The sequence below is a fragment of the Oncorhynchus nerka genome, linkage group LG15, assembly GCF_034236695.1.
Source record: "Oncorhynchus nerka isolate Pitt River linkage group LG15, Oner_Uvic_2.0, whole genome shotgun sequence".
NCBI lineage: Eukaryota > Metazoa > Chordata > Actinopteri > Salmoniformes > Salmonidae > Oncorhynchus > Oncorhynchus nerka.
Genome location: NC_088410.1, coordinates 8,368,746 through 8,390,997, shown reverse-complemented (window position 1 = coordinate 8,390,997; position 22,252 = coordinate 8,368,746). Strand labels below are relative to the sequence as shown.

The 22,252-nt window shown below is 48.0% G+C and overlaps 1 protein-coding gene across 3 annotated transcripts; it reads right to left on the bottom strand.

The window, feature by feature from the left end:
• Positions 1–2,848: 2,848 nt before the first annotated feature.
• LOC115115595 (zinc finger protein 391-like) lies at positions 2,849–21,176 on the bottom strand. Of its 3 annotated transcripts, none has more exons than XM_065000904.1 (7): positions 20,827–21,176; positions 19,818–19,962; positions 18,977–19,501; positions 18,067–18,198; positions 9,094–9,158; positions 6,138–6,336; positions 2,849–4,289 (listed from the first exon to the last, which is right to left on the bottom strand). In XM_065000904.1, exons 1-7 carry the CDS (start codon positions 20,833–20,835, stop codon positions 3,748–3,750), a joined length of 1,617 nt encoding a protein of 538 aa, XP_064856976.1. In that variant the 5' UTR covers positions 20,836–21,176; the 3' UTR covers positions 2,849–3,747. The 3 variants fall into 3 exon arrangements, with proteins under 3 accessions (XP_064856976.1, XP_064856977.1, XP_064856978.1); XM_065000905.1 differs by having other exon boundaries at positions 19,818–19,902; XM_065000906.1 differs by lacking the exon at positions 19,818–19,962.
• Positions 21,177–22,252: the final 1,076 nt, after the last annotated feature.

The window sequence follows — 22,252 nt, the reverse complement described above, 5'->3', positions numbered from 1 at the left end:
CTTGTGGCGGGCTGACTCCTTGTGGCGGGCTGGGCGCCTGCAGGCTGACTCCTTGTGGCGGGCTGACTCCTTGTGGCGGGCTGGGCGCCTGCAGGCTGACTCCTTGTGGCGGGCTGACTCCTTGTGGCAGGCTGACTCCTTGTGGTGGGCTGGGCGCCTGCAGGCTGACTCCTTGTGGCGGGCTGACTCCTTGTGGCGGGCTGGGCGCCTGCAGGCTGACTCCTTGTGGCGGGCTGACTCCTTGTGGCAGGCTGACTCCTTGTGGTGGGCTGGGCGCCTGCAGGCTGACTCCTTGTGGCGGGCTGGGCGCCTGCAGGCTGACTCCTTGTGGCGGGCTGGGCGCCTGCAGGCTGACTCCTTGTGGCGGGCTGACTCCTGCAGGCTGACTCCTTGTGGCGGGCTGGGCGCCTGCAGGCTGACTCCTTGTGGCAGGCTGGGCGCCTGCAGGCTGACTCCTTGTGGCAGGCTGACTCCTTGTGGCGGGCTGGGCGCCTGCAGGCTGACTCCTTGTGGCAGGCTGGGCGCCTGCAGGCGCCTGCAGGCTGACTCCTTGTGGCGGGCTGACGCCTGCAGGCTGACTCCTTGTGGCGGGCTGGGCGCCTGCAGGGCTGTGGCGGGCTCCTTGTGGCGGGCTGGGCGCCTGCAGGCTGACTCCTTGTGGCGGGCAGGCTGCGGGCTGACTCCTTGTGGCGGGCTGGGCGCCTGCAGGCTGACTCCTTGTGGTGGGCCTTGTGCAGGCTGCTTGTGGCAGGCTGACTCCTTGTGGCGGGCTGGGCGCCTGCAGGCTGACTCCTTGTGGCGGGGGCGCCTGCAGGCCTTGTGGCGGGCTGGGCGCCTGCAGGCTGACTCCTTGTGGCAGGGCTGGGGGCGCCTGCAGGCTGACTCCTTGTGGCGGGCTGACTCCTTGTGGCGGGCTGGGCGCCTGCAGGCTGACTCCTTGTGGCGGGCTGACTCCTTGTGGCGGGCTGACTCCTTGTGATGGGCTGGGTGCCTGCAGGCTGACTCCTTGTGGCGGGCTGACTCCTTGTGGCGGGCTGACTCCTTGTGGCGGGCTGACTCCTTGTGGCGGGCTGACTCCTTGTGGTGGGCTGACTCCTTGTGGCGGGCTGACTCCTTGTGGTGGGCTGACGCCTGCAGGCACTCCTTGGCTGACTCCTTGTGCGGGCTGCAGGCTGACTCCTTGTGGCGGGCTGGGCGCCTGCAGGCTGACTCCTTGTGGCAGGCTGCGGGCTGGGCGCCTGCAGGCTGACTCCTTGTGGCGGGCTGGGCGCCTGCAGGCTGACTCCTGGCGGGTGGCTGCAGGGCCTGGGCGCCTGGCGGGCAGGCCTGCAGGCTGACTCCTTGTGGCGGGCTGGGCGCCTGCAGGCGCCTGCAGGCTGACTCCTTGTGGCGGGCTGGGCGCCTGCAGGCTGACTCCTTGTGGCGGGCTGATTCCTTGTGGCGGGCTGGGCGCCTGCAGGCTGACTCCTTGTGGCGGGCTGACTCCTTGTGGCGGGCTGACTCCTTGTGGCGGGCTGACTCCTTGTGGCGGGCTGACTCCTTGCAGGCTGACTGCCTTGTGGCGGGCTGACTCCTTGTGGCGGGCTGACTCCTTGTGGCGGGCTGACTCCTTGTGGCGGGCTGGCGCCTGCAGGCTGTGGCAGGCTGACTCCTTGTGGCGGGTGGCCTGGGCTGACTCCTTGTGGCGGGCTGACTCCTTGTGGCGGGCTGGCCTGCGGGCTGACTCCTGTGGCGGGCTGACTCCTTGTGGCGGGCTGACTCCTTGTGGCGGGCTGACTCTGTGATGGGCGCCTGCAGGCTGACTCCTTGTGGCGGGCTGACTCCTTGTGGCGGGCTGACTCCTTGTGGCCTGCAGGCTGACCTTGTGGTGGGCTGTGGCGGGCTGACTCCTTGTGGCGGGCTGACTCCTTGTGGCGGGCTGACTCCTTGTGGTGGGCTGACTCCTTGTGGTGGGCTGGGCGCCTGCAGGCTGACTCCTTGTGGCAGGCTGACTCCTTGTGGCAGGCTGACTCCTTGTGGCAGGCTGGGCGCCTGCAGGCTGACTCCTTGTGGCGGGCTGGGCGCCTGCAGGCTGACTCCTTGTGGCGGGCTGGGCGCCTGCAGGCTGACTCCTTGTGGCGGGCTGACTCCTTGTGGCGGGCGGCGCTGCAGGCTGCCTTGTGGCGGGCTGACAGGCTGACTCCTTGTGGCGGGCTGACTCCTGACTCCTTGGTGGCGGGCTGACTCCTTGTGGCGGGCTGGGCGCCTGCAGGCTGACTCCTTGTGGCGGGCTGGGCGCCTGCAGGCGCCTGCAGGCTGCGCCTGCAGGCTGACTCCTTGTGGCGGGCTGGGCGCCTGCAGGCTGACTCCTTGTGGCGGGCTGGGCGACTGCAGGCTGACTCCTTGTGGGTTAAGCGAGCGGGTGTGAAGAAGTGCAGCTTGGCGACCTTCGCCTCTCGAGCCCGTTGGGGAGTTGCAGCGTATAGTATTGAGAGAATACTACACCCATTCTCTCAATTCTCCATAATAACATGAATACCTCCGATAGTAGATCACTCCTACCAGATGATAAACTATTCAAGACAGACAGAGAATCTGAGCATCCTATAATTCTAACAGGTTGTACGTCCTCCACCCACTGGAGGGCAACTATTATCACCAACAGTTCAACTGAGTATACTGACAGTTCCCCTGCTGTAATCATAGTAAACACTTCAATATAGCCCTGTATAGCCCAATATAGCCCTGTTACATTGCCATGTAAAGCCCCACGTTTACCAAGGCCGTCTTCAAGCATAGCAAATAAAAACCTTACTCTTCATATCCATCAGCTTGGCTCAGTAGTGTGAAAAGAGTTGGCATAAAATGGTACAGAAAACAGAAACTTTTTTATTTTTTAAATAGATTAAAAAGTTAGGTAGGTTTTTGTAACCTATTTATTCAAATCACCATGACACACCTTTGTTTACTATCTTATAGCGGCGTAATGAACTGAATGACAGCATGGACGGAGCCACAGCTCTCTCTCTCTCTGTGATCAAAATGTCCTGTGACTGAACATTATTTGGGATGTTATCCAATATAGAACACAATTATTACATCAACATTATTATTATTTTTTTAAACAATTATTTCAACTGGGTTCCTCACACAGGATGTGGAGGACAGAGAACAAGCATTCCACGATTCCAATTTAGAACACCGTCTAGCGGCCATCTTTTGGGGTTCACTTTCTCTGGTTCAAGTTCAATAACAAACTGGACAGCACTGATTATTTCATCTCTCCATCAGAACTGGGTGCTTTCTTCAAGTGGAATGTAGAACCACATCCATTGTAATTGTTCTAACCGAGCCTCTCGTTCTTCATCACAAGGTTAATAGTTGTGTTTGTCCACCCTACTAACAAACACCCATAGTTCTACTGTCAACACTTACTGATAAAGCCTCCCCATTCTTTCCCCCAAACAGAGTAGGGTGAAGTTGCCCCTAGACGCTGGTCAGTTTTGCATCTCCCCCACTAATGGTTAAGGTTAGGATTCAGGCAGGGGAACTTCACCCAGCGTCTGTCCCCTCCCCAGCAGCCCGTGTCCTGCATCAGAATTCTGTCAATCATTTAGGTGGATTCTAGAATCATGTCTATTCCAATGGAGTGTATTGTTCTCCTGTCTGATGCCGATCAACGTGTATCATCGTTGTTGTCCAGCCGGCTAACATCACCTATAGGAATACTAAGCTTATCACGTCTTATGTTCAAAGCCTCGTGGTCATTCACTCCGTCTCCTCTCCAGTATCAGCGTGCATCCTGTCAATGTGGTGTGTCCGTTGGTGAGCCCGTAGCTTCTGACAGCGGCCGTATCTCTTCCCACAGTAGTCACAGCTGTACGGCCTCTCCCCTGTGTGAACTCTGTGGTGGATCCGGAGGTCTGACGCTCTAGAGAACCCTCTCCCACAGACCAGACACAGGTGAGGCTTCTCTCCACTGTGAGACTGCTGGTGCTCCCTCAGATGCCCTGATTGGGTGAAACTCTTCCCACACACAGAGCAGGAGTAGGGCTTCTCTCCCGTGTGTGTGAGGAGGTGTCGTCTCATGGCTCCCAGGTGAGCGAACTTCTTGCCACAGTCGGGGCAGGGGTATGGCTTCTCTCCCGTGTGGATTCTCATGTGGATCTGTAGTACCGAGAGTTTGTAGCACTCTCTGCCACACACCGAGCAGCAGTGAGACGTCTTCGTTTTGTGACTCTCCTGGTGTTCAGGATGTTCTGATATGGCGGGACTCGCTTTGCTGTCTAAGCCACAGTTAGGGCTCTCTCCTGTGTGAATAACAGAGTGGGTTAGGTATTGAGGCGAGCAAGTCGACATTCATTCACAGTCCGTATCCCAAATGGTACCTTATCCTCTATCAAGTGCATCCACTTTGTAGTAGTGCACTTCATAGGAGATGGGGTGAACAGAACCCCAGTCAACTAAAGAACAGAGTTCTACCTCCACTTACTATGTTGAACAGAACCCCAGTCAACTAAAGAACAGAGTTCTGCCTCCACTTACTATGTTGAACAGAACCCCAGTCAACTAAAGAACAGAGATCTGCCTCCACTTACTATGTTGAACAGAACCCCAGTCAACTAAATAAGAGTTCTGCCTCCACTTACTATGTTAAACAGAACCCCAGTCAACTAAAGAACAGAGTTCTGCCTCCACTTACTATGTTGAACAGAACCCCAGTCAACTAAATAACAGAGTTCTGCCTCCACTTACTATGTTAAACAGAACCCCAGTCAACTAAATAAGAGTTCTGCCTCCACTTACTATGTTAAACAGAACCCCAGTCAACTAAAGAACAGAGTTCTGCCTCCACTTACTATGTTGAACAGAACCCCAGTCAACTAAAGAACAGAGTTCTGCCTTCATTTACTATGTTGAACAGAACCCCAGTCAACTAAAGAAGTGTTCTGCCTCCAATTACTATGTTGAACAGAATCCCAGTCAACTAAAGAACAGAGTTCTACCTCCACTTACTATGTTGAACAGAACCCCAGTCAACTAAAGAACAGTGTTCTGCCTCTACTTACTATGTTGAACAGAATCCCAGTCAACTAAAGAACAGAGTTCTGCCTCCACTTACTATGTTGAACAGAATCCCAGTCAACTAAAGAACAGAGTTCTACCTCCACTTACTATGTTGAACAGAATCCCAGTCAACTAAAGAACAGTCAGTGTTCTGCCTCCACTTACTATGTTGAACAGAACCCCAGTCAACTAAACAGAGTTCTGCCTCCACTTACTATGTTGAACAGAACCCCAGTCAACTAAAGAACATAGTTCTGCCTCCATTTACTATGTTGAACAGAACCACAGTCAACTAAAGAACATAGTTCTGCCTCCATTTACTATGTTGAACAGAACCCCAGTCAACTAAAGAACAGTCAGTGTTCTGCCTCCACTTACTATGTTGAACAGAACCCCAGTCAACTAAAGAACAGAGTTCTGCCTCCACTTACTATGTTGAACAGAACCCCAGTCAACTAAAGAACATAGTTCTGCCTCCATTTACTATGTTGAACAGAACCCCAGTCAACTAAAGAACAGAGTTCTGCCTCCACTTACTATGTTGAACAGAACCCCAGTCAACTAAAGAACAGTCAGTGTTCTGCCTCCACTTACTATGTTGAACAGAACCCCAGTCAACTAAAGAACAGAGTTCTACCTCCACTTACTATGTTGAACAGAACCCCAGTCAACTAAAGAACAGTCAGAGTTCTGCCTCCACTTACTATGTTGAACAGAATCCCAGTCAACTAAAGAACAGTCAGTGTTCTGCCTCCACTTACTATGTTGAACAGAACCCCAGTCAACTAAAGAACAGTCAGTGTTCTGCCTCCACTTACTATGTTGAACAGAATCCCAGTCAACTAAAGAACAGAGTTCTACCTCCACTTACTATGTTGAACAGAACCCCAGTCAACTAAAAAACAGTCAGAGTTCTGCCTCCACTTACTATGTTGAACAGAATCCCAGTCAACTAAAGAACAGTCAGTGTTCTGCCTCCACTTACTATGTTGAACAGAACCCCAGTCAACTAAAGAACAGAGTTCTGCCTCCACTTACTATGTTGAACAGAACCCCAGTCAACTAAAGAACAGAGTTCTGCCTCCACTTACTATGTTGAACAGAACCCCAGTCAAATTCTTCTCCTTCAGAATTGATGAAACCACCAACTTCATCCTCCTCTTTCACTTCCTCCTTCCCCTCTTCTACAATATGAATGTTCATCCCAGGTGTTTGAGTGATGTCCTCCTCATGTCTTGGATCAGGACCCTGGGACTCTATAGCTTTGGTGCTGGATTGGTGACCAGGATCCTACAATGAAAACAGAACATCATCATGAACCATGTCAGAACTCTATTCATAAACACAATACAAGAAAGCTTTACATTAGGTTCAAGACCTGAAAGCTTTACATTAGGTTCAAGACCTGAAAGCTTTACATTAGGTTCAAGACCTGAAAGCTTTACATTAGGTTCAAGACCTGAAAGCTTTACATTAGGTTCAAGACCTGAAAGCTTTACATTAGGTTCAAGACCTGAAAGCTTTACATTAGGTTCAAGACCTGGAAGCTTTACATTAGGTTCAAGACCTGAAAGCTTTACATTAGGTTCAAGACCTGAAAGCTTTACATTAGGTTCAAGGCCTGAAAGCTTTACATTAGGTTCAAGACCTGAAAGCTTTACATTAGGTTCAAGACCTGAAAGCTTTACATTAGGTTCAAGACCAGAAAGCTTTACATTAGGTTCAAGACCTGAAAGCTTTACATTAGGTTCAAGACCTGAAAGCTTTACATTAGGTTCAAGACCTGAAAGCTTTACATTAGGTTCAAGACCTGAAAGCTTTACATTAGGTTCAAGACCTGAAAGCTTTACATTAGGTTCAAGACCTGAAAGCTTTACATTAGGTTCCAGACCTGAAAGCTTTACATTAGGTTCCAGACCTGAAAGCTTTACATTAGGTTCCAGACCTGAAAGCTTTACATTAGGTTCAAGACCTGAAAGCTTTAAATTAGGTTCCAGACCTGAAAGCTTTACATTAGGTTCAAGACCTGAAAGCTTTACATTAGGTTCAAGACCTGAAAGCTTTACATTAGGTTCAAGACCTGAAAGCTTTACATTAGGTTCAAGACCTGAAAGCTTTACATTAGGTTCAAGACCAGAAAGCTTTACATTAGGTTCAAGACCTGAAAGCTTTACATTATTAGGTTCAAGACCTGAAAGCTTTACATTAGGTTCAAGACCTGAAAGCTTTACATTAGGTTCAAGACCTGAAAGCTTTACATTAGGTTCAAGACCTGAAAGCTTTACATTAGGTTCAAGACCTGAAAGCTTTAAATTAGGTTCCAGACCTGAAAGCTTTACATTAGGTTCAAGACCTGAAAGCTTTACATTAGGTTCCAGACCTGAAAGCTTTAAATTAGGTTCCAGACCTGAAAGCTTTACATTAGGTTCAAGGCCTGAAAGCTTTACATTAGGTTCAAGACCTGAAAGCTTTACATTAGGTTCAAGGCCTGAAAGCTTTACATTAGGTTCAAGACCTGAAAGCTTTACATTAGGTTCCAGACCTGGAAGCTTTACATTAGGTTCCAGACCTGAAAGCTTTACATTAGGTTCCAGACCTGAAAGCTTTACATTAGGTTCCAGACCTGAAAGCTTTACATTAGGTTCCAGACCTGAAAGCTTTACATTAGGTTCCAGACCTGAAAGCTTTACATTAGGTTCCAGACCTGAAAGCTTTACATTAGGTTCCAGACCTGAAAGCTTTACATTAGGTTCCAGACCTGAAAGCTTTACATTAGGTTCCAGACCTGAAAGCTTTACATTAGGTTCCAGACCTGAAAGCTTTACATTAGGTTCCAGACCTGAAAGCTTTACATTAGGTTCAAGACCTGAAAGAAAGCTGAAAGCTTTACATTAGGTTCAAGACCTGAAAGCTTTACATTAGGTTCAAGACCTGAAAGCTTTACATTAAGAGCTTTACATTAGGTTCAAGACCTGAAAGCTTTACATTAGGTTCAAGACCTGAAAGCTTTACATTAGGTTCAAGACCTGAAAGCTTTACATTAGGTTCAAGACCTGAAAGCTTTACATTAGGTTCAAGACCTGAAAGCTTTACATTAGGTTCAAGACCTGAAAGCTTTACATTAGGTTCAAGACCTGAAAGCTTTACATTAGGTTCAAGACCTGAAAGCTTTACATTAGGTTCAAGACCTGAAAGCTTTACATTAGGTTCAAGACCTGAAAGCTTTACATTAGGTTCAAGGCCTGAAAGCTTTACATTAGGTTCAAGACCTGAAAGCTTTACATTAGGTTCAAGACCTGAAAGCTTTACATTAGGTTCAAGACCTGAAAGCTTTACATTAGGTTCAAGGCCTGAAAGCTTTACATTAGGTTCAAGGCCTGAAAGCTTTACATTAGGTTTAGCTTTACATTAGGTTCAAGACCTGAAAGCTTTACATTAGGTTCCAGACCTGAAAGCTTTACATTAGGTTCAAGACCTGAAAGCTTTACATTAGGTTCAAGGCCTGAAAGCTTTACATTAGGTTCAAGGCCTGAAAGCTTTACATTAGGTTCAAGGCCTGAAAGCTTTACATTAGGTTCAAGACCTGAAAGCTTTACATTAGGTTCAAGACCTGAAAGCTTTACATTAGGTTCCAGACCTGAAAGCTTTACATTAGGTTCCAGACCTGAAAGCTTTACATTAGGTTCAAGACCTGAAAGCTTTACATTAGGTTCAAGACCTGAAAGCTTTACATTAGGTTCCAGACCTGAAAGCTTTACATTAGGTTCCAGACCTGAAAGCTTTACATTAGGTTCAAGACCTGAAAGCTTTACATTAGGTTCCAGACCTGAAAGCTTTACATTAGGTTCCAGACCTGAAAGCTTTACATTAGGTTCCAGACCTGAAAGCTTTACATTAGGTTCCAGACCTGAAAGCTTTACATTAGGTTCAAGACCTGAAAGCTTTACATTAGGTTCCAGACCTGAAAGCTTTACATTAGGTTCCATGTGTGGCCTTTAAAATAAATACATTTAATCTCATAAAATGTTGGTCATTAATGTCTCCCACCTTGTTGGTGTGTGATGTAGGGGGACTTCCTCCTTCACTACCAGAGTCATGGACAGGACTTTCACCTGTAGAGAGAGGTTGGTATTATGGGTTATAATGAGACTACCAGGACTCCTGTAGAGAGAGGTTGGTATTATGGGTTATAATGAGACTACCAGGACTCCTGTAGAGAGAGGTTGGTATTATGGGTTATAATGAGACTACCAGGACTCTCTCCTGTAGAGATAGGTTGGTATTATGGGTTATAATGAGACTACCAGGACTCTCTCATGTAGAGATCGGTTGGTATTATGGGTTATAATGAGACTACCAGAGTCACGGACAAGACTCTCTCCTGTAGAGATAGGTTGGTATTAGGGTAGTGTCAACAACGCAGCTAGCCTACCTCAGCAGTACTGTATCATTTAATCATTTTAGTCAATTAGATTCTTGCTACGTAAGCTTAACTTTCTGAACATTCGAGACTTGTAGTCCACTTGTCATTCCAATCTCCTCTGCATTAGCGTAGCCTCTTCTCTAGCCTGTCAACTATGTGTCTGTCTATCCCTGTTCTCTCCTCTCTGCACAGACCATACAAACGCTCCACACCGCATGGCCGCGGCCACCCTAATCTGGTGGTCCCAGCGCGCACGACCCATGTGGAGTTCCAGGTCTCCGGTAGCCTCTGGAACTGCCGATCTGCGGCCAACAAGGCAGAGTTCATCTCAGCCTATGCCTCCCTCCAGTCCCTCGACTTCTTGGCTCTGACGGAAACATGGATCACCACAGACAACACCGCTACTCCTACTGCTCTCTCTTCGTCCGCCCACGTGCTCTCGCACACCCCGAGAGCTTCTGGTCAGCGGGGTGGTGGCACCGGGATCCTCATCTCTCCCAAGTGGTCATTCTCTCTTTCTCCCCTTACCCATCTGTCTATCGCCTCCTGTGAATTCCATGCTGTCACAGTTACCAGCCCTTTCAAGCTTAACATCCTTATCATTTATCGCCCTCCAGGTTCCCTCGGAGAGTTCATCAATGAGCTTGATGCCTTGATAAGCTCCTTTCCTGAGGACGGCTCACCTCTCACAGTTCTGGGCGACTTTAACCTCCCCACGTCTACCTTTGACTCATTCCTCTCTGCCTCCTTCTTTCCACTCCTCTCCTCTTTTGACCTCACCCTCTCACCTTCCCCCCTACTCACAAGGCAGGCAATACGCTCGACCTCATCTTTACTAGATGCTGTTCCTCCACTAACCTCATTGCAACTCCCCTCCAAGTCTCCGACCACTACCTTGTATCCTTTTCCCTCTCGCTCTCATCCAACACTTCCCACACTGCCCCTACTCGGATGGTATCGCGCCGTCCCAACCTTCGCTCTCTCTCCCCGCTACTCTCTCCTCTTCCATCCTATCATCTCTTCCCTCTGCTCAAACCTTCTCCAACCTATCTCCTGATTCTGCCTCCTCAACCCTCCTCTCCTCCCTTTCTGCATCCTTTGACTCTCTATGTCCCCTATCCTCCAGGCCGGCTCGGTCCTCCCCTCCCGCTCCGTGGCTCGACGACTCATTGCGAGCTCACAGAACAGGGCTCCGGGCAGCCGAGCGGAAATGGAGGAAAACTCGCCTCCCCTGCGGACCTGGCATCCTTTCACTCCCTCCTCTCTACATTTTCCTCCTCTGTCTCTGCTGCTAAAGCCACTTTCTACCACTCTAAATTCCAAGCATCTGCCTCTAACCCTAGGAAGCTCTTTGCCACCTTCTCCTCCCTCTTGAATCCTCCTCCCCCTCCCCCCCTCCTCCCTCTCTGCAGATGACTTCGTCAACCATTTTGAAAAGAAGGTCGACGACATCCGATCCTCGTTTGCTAAGTCAAACGACACCGCTGGTTCTGCTCACACTGCCCTACCCTGTGCTCTGACCTCTTTCTCCCCAGATGACATCTCGCGTCTTGTGACGGCCGGCCGCCCAACAACCTGCCCGCTTGACCCTATCCCCTCCTCTCTTCTCCAGACCATCTCCGGTGACCTTCTCCCTTACCTCACCTCGCTCATCAACTCATCCCTGACCGCTGGCTACGTCCCTCCCGTCTTCAAGAGAGCGAGAGTTGCACCCCTTCTGAAAAAACCTACACTCGATCCCTCCGATGTCAACAACTACAGACCAGTATCCCTTCTTTCTTTTCTCTCCAAAACCCTTGAACGTGCCGTCCTTGGCCAGCTCTCCCGCTATCTCTCTCAGAATGACCTTCTTGATCCAAATCAGTCAGGTTTCAAGACTAGTCATTCAACTGAGACTGCTCTTCTCTGTATCACGGAGGCGCTCCGCACTGCTAAAGCTAACTCTCTCTCCTCTGCTCTCATCCTTCTAGACCTATCGGCTGCCTTCGATACTGTGAACCATCAGATCCTCCTCTCCACCCTCTCCGAGTTGGGCATCTCCGGCGCGGCCCACGCTTGGATTGCGTCCTACCTGACAGGTCGCTCCTACCAGGTGGCGTGGCGAGAATCCGTCTCCTCACCACGTGCTCTCACCACTGGTGTCCCCAGGGCTCTGTTCTAGGCCCTCTCCTATTCTCGCTATACACCAAGTCACTTGGCTCTGTCATAACCTCACATGGTCTCTCCTATCATTGCTATGCAGACGACACACAATTAATCTTCTCCTTTCCCCCTTCTGACGACCAGGTGGCGAATCGCATCTCTGCATGTCTGGCAGACATATCAGTGTGGATGACGGATCATCACCTCAAGCTGAACCTCGGCAAGACGGAGCTGCTCTTCCTCCCGGGGAAGGACTGCCCGTTCCATGATCTCGCCATCACGGTTGACAACTCCATTGTGTCCTCGTCCCAGAGCGCTAAGAACCTTGGCGTGATCCTGGACAACACCCTGTCGTTCTCAAATAACATCAAGGCGGTGGCCCGTTCCTGTAGGTTCATGCTCTACAACATCCGCAGAGTACGACCCTGCCTCACACAGGAAGCGGTGCAGGTCCTAATCCAGGCACTTGTCATCTCCCGTCTGGATTACTGCAACTCGCTGCTGGCTGGGCTCCCTGCCTGTGCCATTAAACCCCTACAACTCATCCAGAACGCCGCAGCCCGTCTGGTGTTCAACCTTCCCAAGTTCTCTCACGTCACCCCGCTCCTCCGCTCTCTCTCTTGGTATTATGGGTTATAATGAGACTACCAGAGCCATGGACAGGACTCTCTCCTGTAGAGATAGGTTGGTATTATGGGTTATAATGAGACTACCAGGACTCCTGTAGAGATAGGTTGGTATTATGGGTTATAATGAGACTACCAGGACTCTCTCCTGTAGAGATAGGTTGGTATTATGGGTTATAATGAGACTACCAGGACTCCTGTAGAGAGAGGTTGGTATTATGGGTTATAATGAGACTACCAGGACTCTCTCCTGTAGAGATAGGTTGGTATTATGGGTTATAATGAGACTACCAGAGCCATGGACAGACCTCTCTCCTGTAGAGATAGGTTGGTATTATGGGTTATAATGAGACAGGTTGGTATTATGGGTTATAGATAACCATTTTGTTGCTTCCCAGCTACCTGCTAAAACTGTTGTTGTTTTGCTTTTATTAACCATTTAATCAAAACTTTGCATTTAACAAATTTACCACCGTCTTAGTTTTGTCCTCACTATTCTTTTTTTTTCATTCAACTTTCTGACCCCGGACGCTTTCTCTGGACGTGATTCTACAGGACCTCCACCAGCCGAAGCTCAGAAGTAACATTAACATGATGCTTTCTCTGGACGTGATTCTACAGGACCTCCACCAGCCAAAGCTCAGTAGTAACATTAACATGATGCTTTCTCTGGACGTGGTTCTACAGGACCTCCACCAGCCAACCAGTAGTAACATTAACATGATGCTTTCTCTGGACGTGATTCTACAGGACCTCCACCAGCCAACCAGTAGTAACATTAACATGATGCTTTCTCTGGACGTGATTCTACAGGACCTCCACCAGCCAAGCCAGTAGTAACATTAACATGATGCTTTCTCTGGACGTGATTCTACAGGACCTCCACCAGCCGAAGCTCAGTAGTAGCATTAACATGATGCTTTCTCTGGACGTGATTCTACAGGACCTCCACCAGCCAAGCCAGTAGTAACATTAACATGATGCTTTCTCTGGACGTGATTCTACAGGACCTCCACCAGCCGAAGCTCAGTAGTAGCATTAACATGATGCTTTCTCTGGACGTGATTCTACAGGACCTCCACCAGCCAACCAGTAGTAACATTAACATGATGCTTTCTCTGGACGTGATTCTACAGGACCTCCACCAGCCGAAGCTCAGTAGTAACATTAACATGATGCTTTCTCTGGACGTGATTCTACAGGACCTCCACCCAGCCAGTAGTAACATTAACATGATGCTCAGTAGTAGTAGCAACCATTAACATGATGCTTTCTCTGGACGTGGTTCTACAGGACCTCCACCAGCCGAAGCTCAGTAGTAACATTAACATGATGCTTTCTCTGGACGTGATTCTACAGGACCTCCACCAGCCGAAGCTCAGTAGTAACATTAACATGATGCTTTATCTGGACGTGGTTCTACAGGACCTCCACCAGCAGTAGTAACATTAACATGAAGCTCAGTAGTAACATTAACATGATGCTTTCTCTGGACGTGATTCTACAGGACCTCCACCAGCCGAAGCTCAGTAGTAACATTAACATGATGCTTTATCTGGACGTGGTTCTACAGGACCTCCACCAGCCGCAGCTCAGTAGTAGCATTAACATGATGCTTTCTCTGGACGTGATTCTACAGGACCTCCACCAGCCAACCAGTAGTAACATTAACATGATGCTTTCTCTGGACGTGGTTCTACAGGACCTCCACCAGCCAAAGCTCAGTAGTAACATTAACATGATGCTTTCTCTGGACGTGATTCTACAGGACCTCCACCAGAGGGTAATTTCAGTGTAGGAAAGGATGAAACAGCGTCTGTGCCACCAGTAAGTGCAGATAGGAGTATAAATCCCATCGCACGGTTCCCGCAGCCAGACAACTTTCCCTTGGCTTCTGGAAGGAAATGCTGTTGGCATGCTCAACCGGTGACGCTCATTCAACCGGTTCTCCCCATTAAGCAACCGGTCAGAGGCCGAGCCTTCTCTGGTCTCTCCTCCTGTTACGGGGTCTGAGACGCCGAACCTTCTCTGGTCTCTCCTCCTCCTGTTACGGGGTCTGAGACGCCGAGCCTTCTCTGGTCTCTCCTCCTCCTGTTACGGTGTCTGAGACGCCAAACCTTCTCTGGTCTCTCCTCCTGTTACGGGGTTTGAGACGCCGAACCTTCTCTGGTCTCTCCTCCTCCTGTTACGGGGTCTGAAACGCCGAGCCTTCTCTGGTCTCTCCTCCTCCTGTTACGGGGTCAGAGACGCCGAGCCTTCTCTGGTCTCTACTCCTCCTGTTACGGGGTCAGAGACGCCGAGCCTTCTCTGGTCTCTACTCCTCCTGTTACGGGGTCAGAGACGCCGAGCCTTCTCTGGTCTCTACTCCTCCTGTTACGGGGTCTGAGACGCCGAGCCTTCTCTGGTCTCTACTCCTCCTGTTACGGGGTCTGAGACGCCGAGCCTTCTCTGGTCTCTCCTCCTCCTGTTACGGGGTCAGAGACGCTGAGCCTTCTCTGGTCTCTCCTCCTCCTGTTACGGGGTCTGAGACGCCGAGCCTTCTCTGGTCTCTCCTCCTCTCGTTATGGGGTCTGAGACGCCGAAGCCTCCCACCATTAGCTCTGACGAATTGAAAACCCTTGTCATTGGCAACTCCATTACCCGCAGTATTAGATTTAAAATGAATCATCCAGCGAGCATACACTGCTTCCCAGGGGGCAGGGCTACCAATGTTAAGGCTAATCTGAAGATGGTGCTGGCTAAGGCTAAAACTGGTAAGTGTAGAGAGTATAGAGATAATGTTATCCACGTCGGCACCAACCATGTTAGGATGAAACAGTCAGAGGTCAGACTTAGCAGACTTAGCTTCAGCGTGTAAATCAGCTAGAAAGACGTGTCGGCATCGAGTAATTGTCTCTGGCCCCCTCCCAGTGAGGGGGAGTGATGAGCTGTTTTCTGCCCCTCCCAAAAGATTTGTAGATAATTGTCCCTCTTTCTGGGACTCACCCACAAACAGGACCAAGCCTGGCCTGCTGAGGAGTGACCTCATCTTACCCATCAACATAGACAGGGCTCTAACTCCTCTAGCTCCACAATGAGAGAGTGTGCAGGCTGTTAGCCAGCCTGCCATCTTAGTGGAGTCTGCCACTATCACAGTCAGTGTAGTCAGCTCAGCTATCCCTATTGAAACCGTGTCTGTGCCTCGATCTAGGTTGGGCAAAACTAAACATGGCAGTGTTCGCCTTAGCAATCTCACTGGAATAAAGACCTCCATGCCTGTCATTATTTAAAGAGACTGTGATAATACCTCACATCTCAAAATAGGGCTACATAATGTTAAATCCCTCACTTCCAAGGCAGTTATAGTCAATGAACTAATCACTGATAATGATCTTGATGTGGTTGGCCTGACTGAAACATGGCTTAAGCCTGATGAATTTACTGTGTTAAATGAGGCCTCTTGTCCAGGTGACACTAGTGACCATCCCGCGAAGACTGAGGTGTTGCTAACATTTGACAGCAAATTTTAATTTATATATATATATATTTTTAAAGCAGTTTAGTCTGTTGCGCTTGTAGTCATGAAATCTATGCAGCCTACCCAAACATTTTATATAGCTACTGTTTACAGGCCTTCTGGGCCGTATACAGCGTTCCTCACTGAGTTCCCTGAGTTCCTATCGGACCTTGTAGTCATGAAATCTATGCAGCCTACCCAAACACTTTATATAGCTACTGTTTACAGGCCTTCTGGGCCGTATACAGCGTTCCTCACTGAGTTCCCTGAGTTCCTATCGGACCTTGTAGTCATGAAATCTATGCAGCCTACCCAAACACTTTATATAGCTACTGTTTACAGGCCTTCTGGGCCGTATACAGCGTTCCTCACTGAGTTCCCCTGAGTTCCCTGAGTTCCTATCGGACCTTGTAGTCATGAAATCTATGCAGCCTACCCAAACACTTTATATAGCTACTGTTTACAGGCCTCCTGGGCCGTATACAGCGTTCCTCACTGAGTTCCTATCGGACCTTGTAGTCATGAAATCTATGCAGCCTACCCAAACACTTTATATAGCTACTGTTTACAGGCCTTCTGGGCCGTATACAGCGTTCCTCACTGAGTTCCCTGAGTTTCTATCGGACCTTGTAGTCATGAAATCTATGCAGCCTACCCAAACACTTTATATAGCTACTGTTTACAGGCCTCCTGGGCCGTATACAGCGTTCCTCACTGAGTTCCTATCGGACCTTGTAGTCATGAAATCTATGCAGCCTACCCAAACACTTTATATAGCTACTGTTTACAGGCCTTCTGGGCCGTATACAGCGTTCCTCACTGAGTTCCCTGAGTTCCTATCGGACCTTGTAGTCATGGCAGATTATATTCACATTTTTGGTGACTTCAATATTCACATGGAGAAGTCCACATTCTCATTCCAAAATGCTTTCGGAGCCATCAACGACATCATGTCCAGCATGTCTCTGGACCTACGCATTGACACAGTCATACTCTGGATCTAGTTTCATCCCGTGGAATAAATATTGTGGATCATAATCCTGGACTATCGGACCACCATTTTATTACGTTTGCAATCGCAACAAATAATCTGCTCGGACAACAACCAAGGATCATCAAAAGCTGTGCTATAAATTCTCAGACAACCCAAAGATTCCTAGATGCCCTTCCAGACTCCCTCCACCTACCCAAGGACGTCAGAGTACAAAAATCAATTAACCCCCTAACCAGGTATCTACATTTATTTTTGCATAATACTCTGGAAGGCAGTCACACCTCTAAAAACAAGAATCTGCGAATTTCTCTAAAACGCAGTTGTCCTGAGTCTGAACAGAACTGCCAGGACCTCGGATCAAGGGAGACAGAGTTTTTTAAGCCTGTATCTCTCTCAAATATTCCCGAAAAAGGTTAGGGTCTCTAAACCTTCCAGCTGCCTACTAAACCCTATTCCAACTAAACTACTGAAAGAGCTGCTTCCTGTGCTTGGCCCTCCTATGTTGAACATAATAAACGGCTCTCTATCCACCGGATGTGCACCAAACTTACTAAAAGTGGCAGTAGTAATAAAGCTTCTCTTGAAAAAGCCAAATCTTGACCCAGAAAATAAATACAAATATTGGCCTATATCAAATCTCCCATTCCTCTCAAAATGGTTGAACTGCCTTCGTGAACACAAATAATGTATACGAAACGCTTCAGTCTGGTTTTAGACCCCATCATAGCACTGAGACGGCACTTGTGAAGGTGGTAAATGACATTTTAATGGCATCGGACCGAGGCTCTGCATCTGTCCTCGTGCTCCTAGACCTTAGTGCTGCTTTTGATACCATCGATCACCACATACTTTTGGAGAGATTGGAAACCCAAATTGGTCTACACGGACAGGTTCTGGCCTGGTTTAGATCTTATCTGTCGGAAAGATATCAGTTTGTCTCTGTGAATGGTTTGTCCTCTGACACATTTCGGTGTTCCTCAAGGTTTCGTTTTAGGACCACTATTGTTTTCACTATATATTTTTATGTCATTCGAAAACATAATTTTAACTCTCACTGGTTGGTATTTTTGGTTATAATGAGACTACCAGAGCCAAGGACAGGACTCTCTCCTGTGGAGATAGGTTGGTATTACAGACTCTCCTGTGGAGATCATTTGTGAGTTAAATAATTGGGTTGGTAAATAAGCCAACAAGTGATCTAGGTCTAGGTTGTGTCCAAAATGGCACCCTATTCCCCACAGGGCTCTGGTAAAAATAAGTGCACTATAAAGGAAATAGGGTGTCAATTGGAACACACAACCAATACAACTGATTGTGTCACCATTCTGCCTCTACTTACTGAGATCAGGGAAACTCCAGCCAACTTCCTCTCCTTCAGCATTGATGAAACCACCAACCTCCTCTTCCTCCTCTCCTTCGGCATTGATGAAACCACCAACCTCTTCCTCTTCTTCCTCCTCCTTCACTTTCACTGGCAGGCAGAGAGAAAGACAAAACATATCTTGTTAATTTATGACACAGCTATTGATGTACAGGCATCTTTAGTCTAAATGTAGAACTAATCATCATCATCAGGAAAACCTCCTGGGACAGTTTCCCAGACACAGAATGGGCCTAGTGCCGGACTAACAAGCATTCTCAATGTGCCTAGTGCTGGACTAACAAGCATTCTCAGTGTGCCTAGTGCCGGACTAACAAGCATTCTCAGTGTGCCTAGTGCTGGACTAACAAGCATTCTCAATGGGCCTAGTGCTGGACTAACAAGCATTCTCAATGGGCCTAGTGCCGGACTAACAAGCATTCTCAGTGGGCCTAGTGCCGGACTAACAAGCATTCTCAGTGGGCCTAGTGCCGGACTAACAAGCATTCTCAGTGGGCCTAGTGCCGGACTAACAAGCATTCTCAGTGGGCCTAGTGCCGGACTAGCAAGCATTCTCAATGGGCCTAGTGCCGGACTAGCAAGCATTCTCAATGGGCCTAGTGCCGGACTAACAAGCATTCTCAATGGGCCTAGTGCCGGACTAACAAGCATTCTCAATGGGCCTAGTGCCGGACTAACAAGCATTCTCAATGGGCCTAGTGCTGGACTAACAAGCATTCTCAATGGGCCTAGTGCTGGACTAACAAGCATTCTCAATGGAGATTCTCCATTAAAAGATCTTCTTAGTCCAAGTCTTGGCTCACTCTGTTCGGGACACCCCCAGTCCTTTATGCATTGTTTATTATTAATAAATGATCTCCCAACTCACCCTGGATAGTAGCTGCCATCTCCCTGTCACTTTTACCAGCACCTCCTGTCCTCTGGTGAGTCAGCTTGTGAGCCCGGAGATTCTTTGACCTGATGTAGCTCTTGCCACACTCTGCACAGCGGTAGGGCCTTTCTCCCGTGTGAACTCTGTGGTGAATCTTCAGATCTTCTGCTCTGATATACTGTTTCAGACAGATCAGACAGTGGTGCTTCTCTCCGGAGTGAGACTGTTGGTGCTCTTTCAGATGTCCTGATTGGGTGAAACTCTTCCCACACACAGAGCAAGAGTAAGGCTTCTCTCCCGTGTGTGTGAGGTGGTGTCGTCTCATGGCTCCCAGGTGAGCGAACTTCTTGCCACAGTCGGGGCAGGGGTACGGCTTCTCTCCCGTGTGGATTCTCATGTGGATCTGCAGGATGGATAACTTTTGGCAGTGTCTTCCACACACTGGACAGGCGTGAAATGTCTTGGGTTTCTGCTGATTCTCCAGGTGTTGTTTAGCTGCTCCTGATGGAGGTTGTCTCTCTCCTGTGTGAATGATAGCACTAATGCGTTATAACAGTTTTATTGGTGGAAATACATGAATTCAACACATCTGGGTTAGATCAGCGTTTCTCAATCCTGGTCCCAGGGACCCAAATGGTTGCACATTTGAGTTTTTTTGCCCTAGCACTAAAACACCTGATTCAAATCAAGGGTTGATGATGAGTTGATTAGTTCAAAGTGTGTGAGTGGTAGGGCAAAAACTAAAATGTGCAAAAACTCAAAATCATTCAACGATAAGTCATTTTCTATTCTATCCCAAAAATTCCAATTCAAAACATTCCGAACTATTCCAACTTACTAAAAAGAGAATCCCAGTCAACTTCTAGCAGCTTGGGGCCCTGCAGTGTTCTCTGGTTCCTGTGGTTCCTGACAGGAACTGGTGACTGTGTGGGTTTAGGTCGAGTGGGACAGGAGTTAGACAGGCTGGATCTGCCATCACCGTCCTACAATAAACGTTTAAATTACATTTTAGTCATTTAACAGACACTCTAATCCAGAGCGATTTACAGGAGCAATTAGGGTTAAGTGCCTTGCTCGAGGGCACATCAACAGTTTCACCAAGTCGGCTAAGGGATTCCAAGTGGCTCCCGAGTGGCGCAGCGGTCTCAGGCACTACAAACACCCTGGTTCGAATCCAGGCTGTGATTGGGAGTACCACAGGGCGGTGCACAATTGTCCCAGCGTCGTCTGGGTTTGGCCGGTGTAGGCTGTCATTGTAAATAAGAATTTGTTGTTTAACTGACTTGCCTAGTGAAATAGAAATAAAATAAATAAAATTCAAACTAGTGACTGTCCCAATGCTTGTAACTGCTAGGCGATCTGCCACAGACACAATGATGGAACAGAGGGATGTCTGACGTTAACTACAATGTATTATATTATACTACTACGACCATGAGTTTTACCCTGACAATGTATCCTTCACAAATGGCTATATAGTACAATACTTCAGTCCTATGGACCCTGGTCAAAAGCAGTGCACTATATAGGGAATCGGGTGCCACTTGGAACAGGCCAATACGATCTGATCCGGAAACAAGGCCCAGAGTTTTCCTGGCCAGGTCACGTGGTCTTTAGTCAGGGATAAATCTGCGGCCTATATTATGAATCTGACAGACCGCTAAAGATTGTATTTACTACCATTACCTACTGTAGTGGAATATAACGATCATTACATGGAGCAATAACACAGGGATCGACTGACCGCTTGCCTTTTATTCCACGATAACTAGCCACTAACATTTGCTATGACAACAAACCAGCTAGCTACCTAGCGAACGTGTGTTACTAGATGTGCGCTTTCTCACCTCATCCATTGTGAATCGACCCAACAGTTCTTCTGTAGACTTTTGTGGTTTGGAGAAACAAACTGTCACCTCAGAACGGGGGGTCGGAACAGTTGTCGTGGAAACTATTTGACAGCTAACTTGTTAGCTAAACAAGCTAAATTACCAAAAGTTGTTTTGTGCCTCCTCGCGTCTAGCTCGTTACAGTTACATAATGTTTTTTTACATAATGTCTATGCCAATCACAACCGTATCAGAAATGGCATATGGACATATTTTAATCCGTATTTTGAAGTGAAGTAGCTATCCAACTAGCGCCTGCATCCACCTACTTCCGGGATATTCTTCTTCGGTCAGTGAGCAGCTCCTGGCGCTCTACCGCTACGTGTTGGAGGGGAAAGGCAGTAAACAGGAGGGAGAGGGGCAACTGCCTGGTAAACGGCCATAGACCCTAGTGACATTAATTAAAATATCATTGATTCGTTAATTTAGGGAAAGGAGCAGGTTTTTAAGGGGTATTTATTCAATCATGACATTGATTGTGCATAGACGTCAGTGAGTGGTATTGCATGTGTTGGCTACAACGCACCGGGTTAATTATTGGCACCACCAGAACAAATACAAATATGATCAAATGTGAAGGAATTTAACATATTTGAATGATTGAGATGTATACAAAAAGAACAGGATTGCATAATCTCTACAGTCAGGTTCTCCAAATGTAACGGAATGTTCGTGGTCAGTGGATGGGTTGGTTGTAAAAGCAACTAACGTAAACTCGTACATCGCCTTGGTCCGTACAATTGCCCTTATTTTAGCGCCCCAAAACGTAATACTTCCAGATCAACTGTAATGTCAATACCATTGTAAAGCACAATGTCTCCCCTTTCCAACAGAATCAATTGCATGACCTAAACGCTGCCTGTTTCTGCATAATTCAAGCAGGCTATGATCCCCGTCGGATCTTTTTAAAAATGGTGGGTGGGGAAGCGAAACTAATGCCTGATAGTGAGAAGGAGAGATGTGTGGGAAAATTGCTTCTTTTCACTCGAACTTATCACCTTATCGACTCTAAAATGTAAATAAAACACTATAAAGAGTTTATATAATCTTTCATTACATACCTATTTGAAAGTTTGTGTCGAATTTGAATCAGGTTTTTAGGGCGGCTCTAAAGTGATCTTAGAAATAAACAGTGGCTTTGAGAAGGATGTAACGGAGGGTCCGTTTCTTTTCAAATTTTTTTACTATCGAGCCATTACCCTGTCGATCAATGCTTGAATAGAAACCTAGTTCACACCCTCGATTTTGACGTCAAAAGTCGCTACAGTCCCATTAGTTTTCTTTGTAGCCTCGTTTGAATGTTGCGGTTGCGCACATTTGTACGGAATGGGGTGAGTTTATGTTAATAATGAGGGCGCACCTTTGGGGAAAAAACAGGCTTATA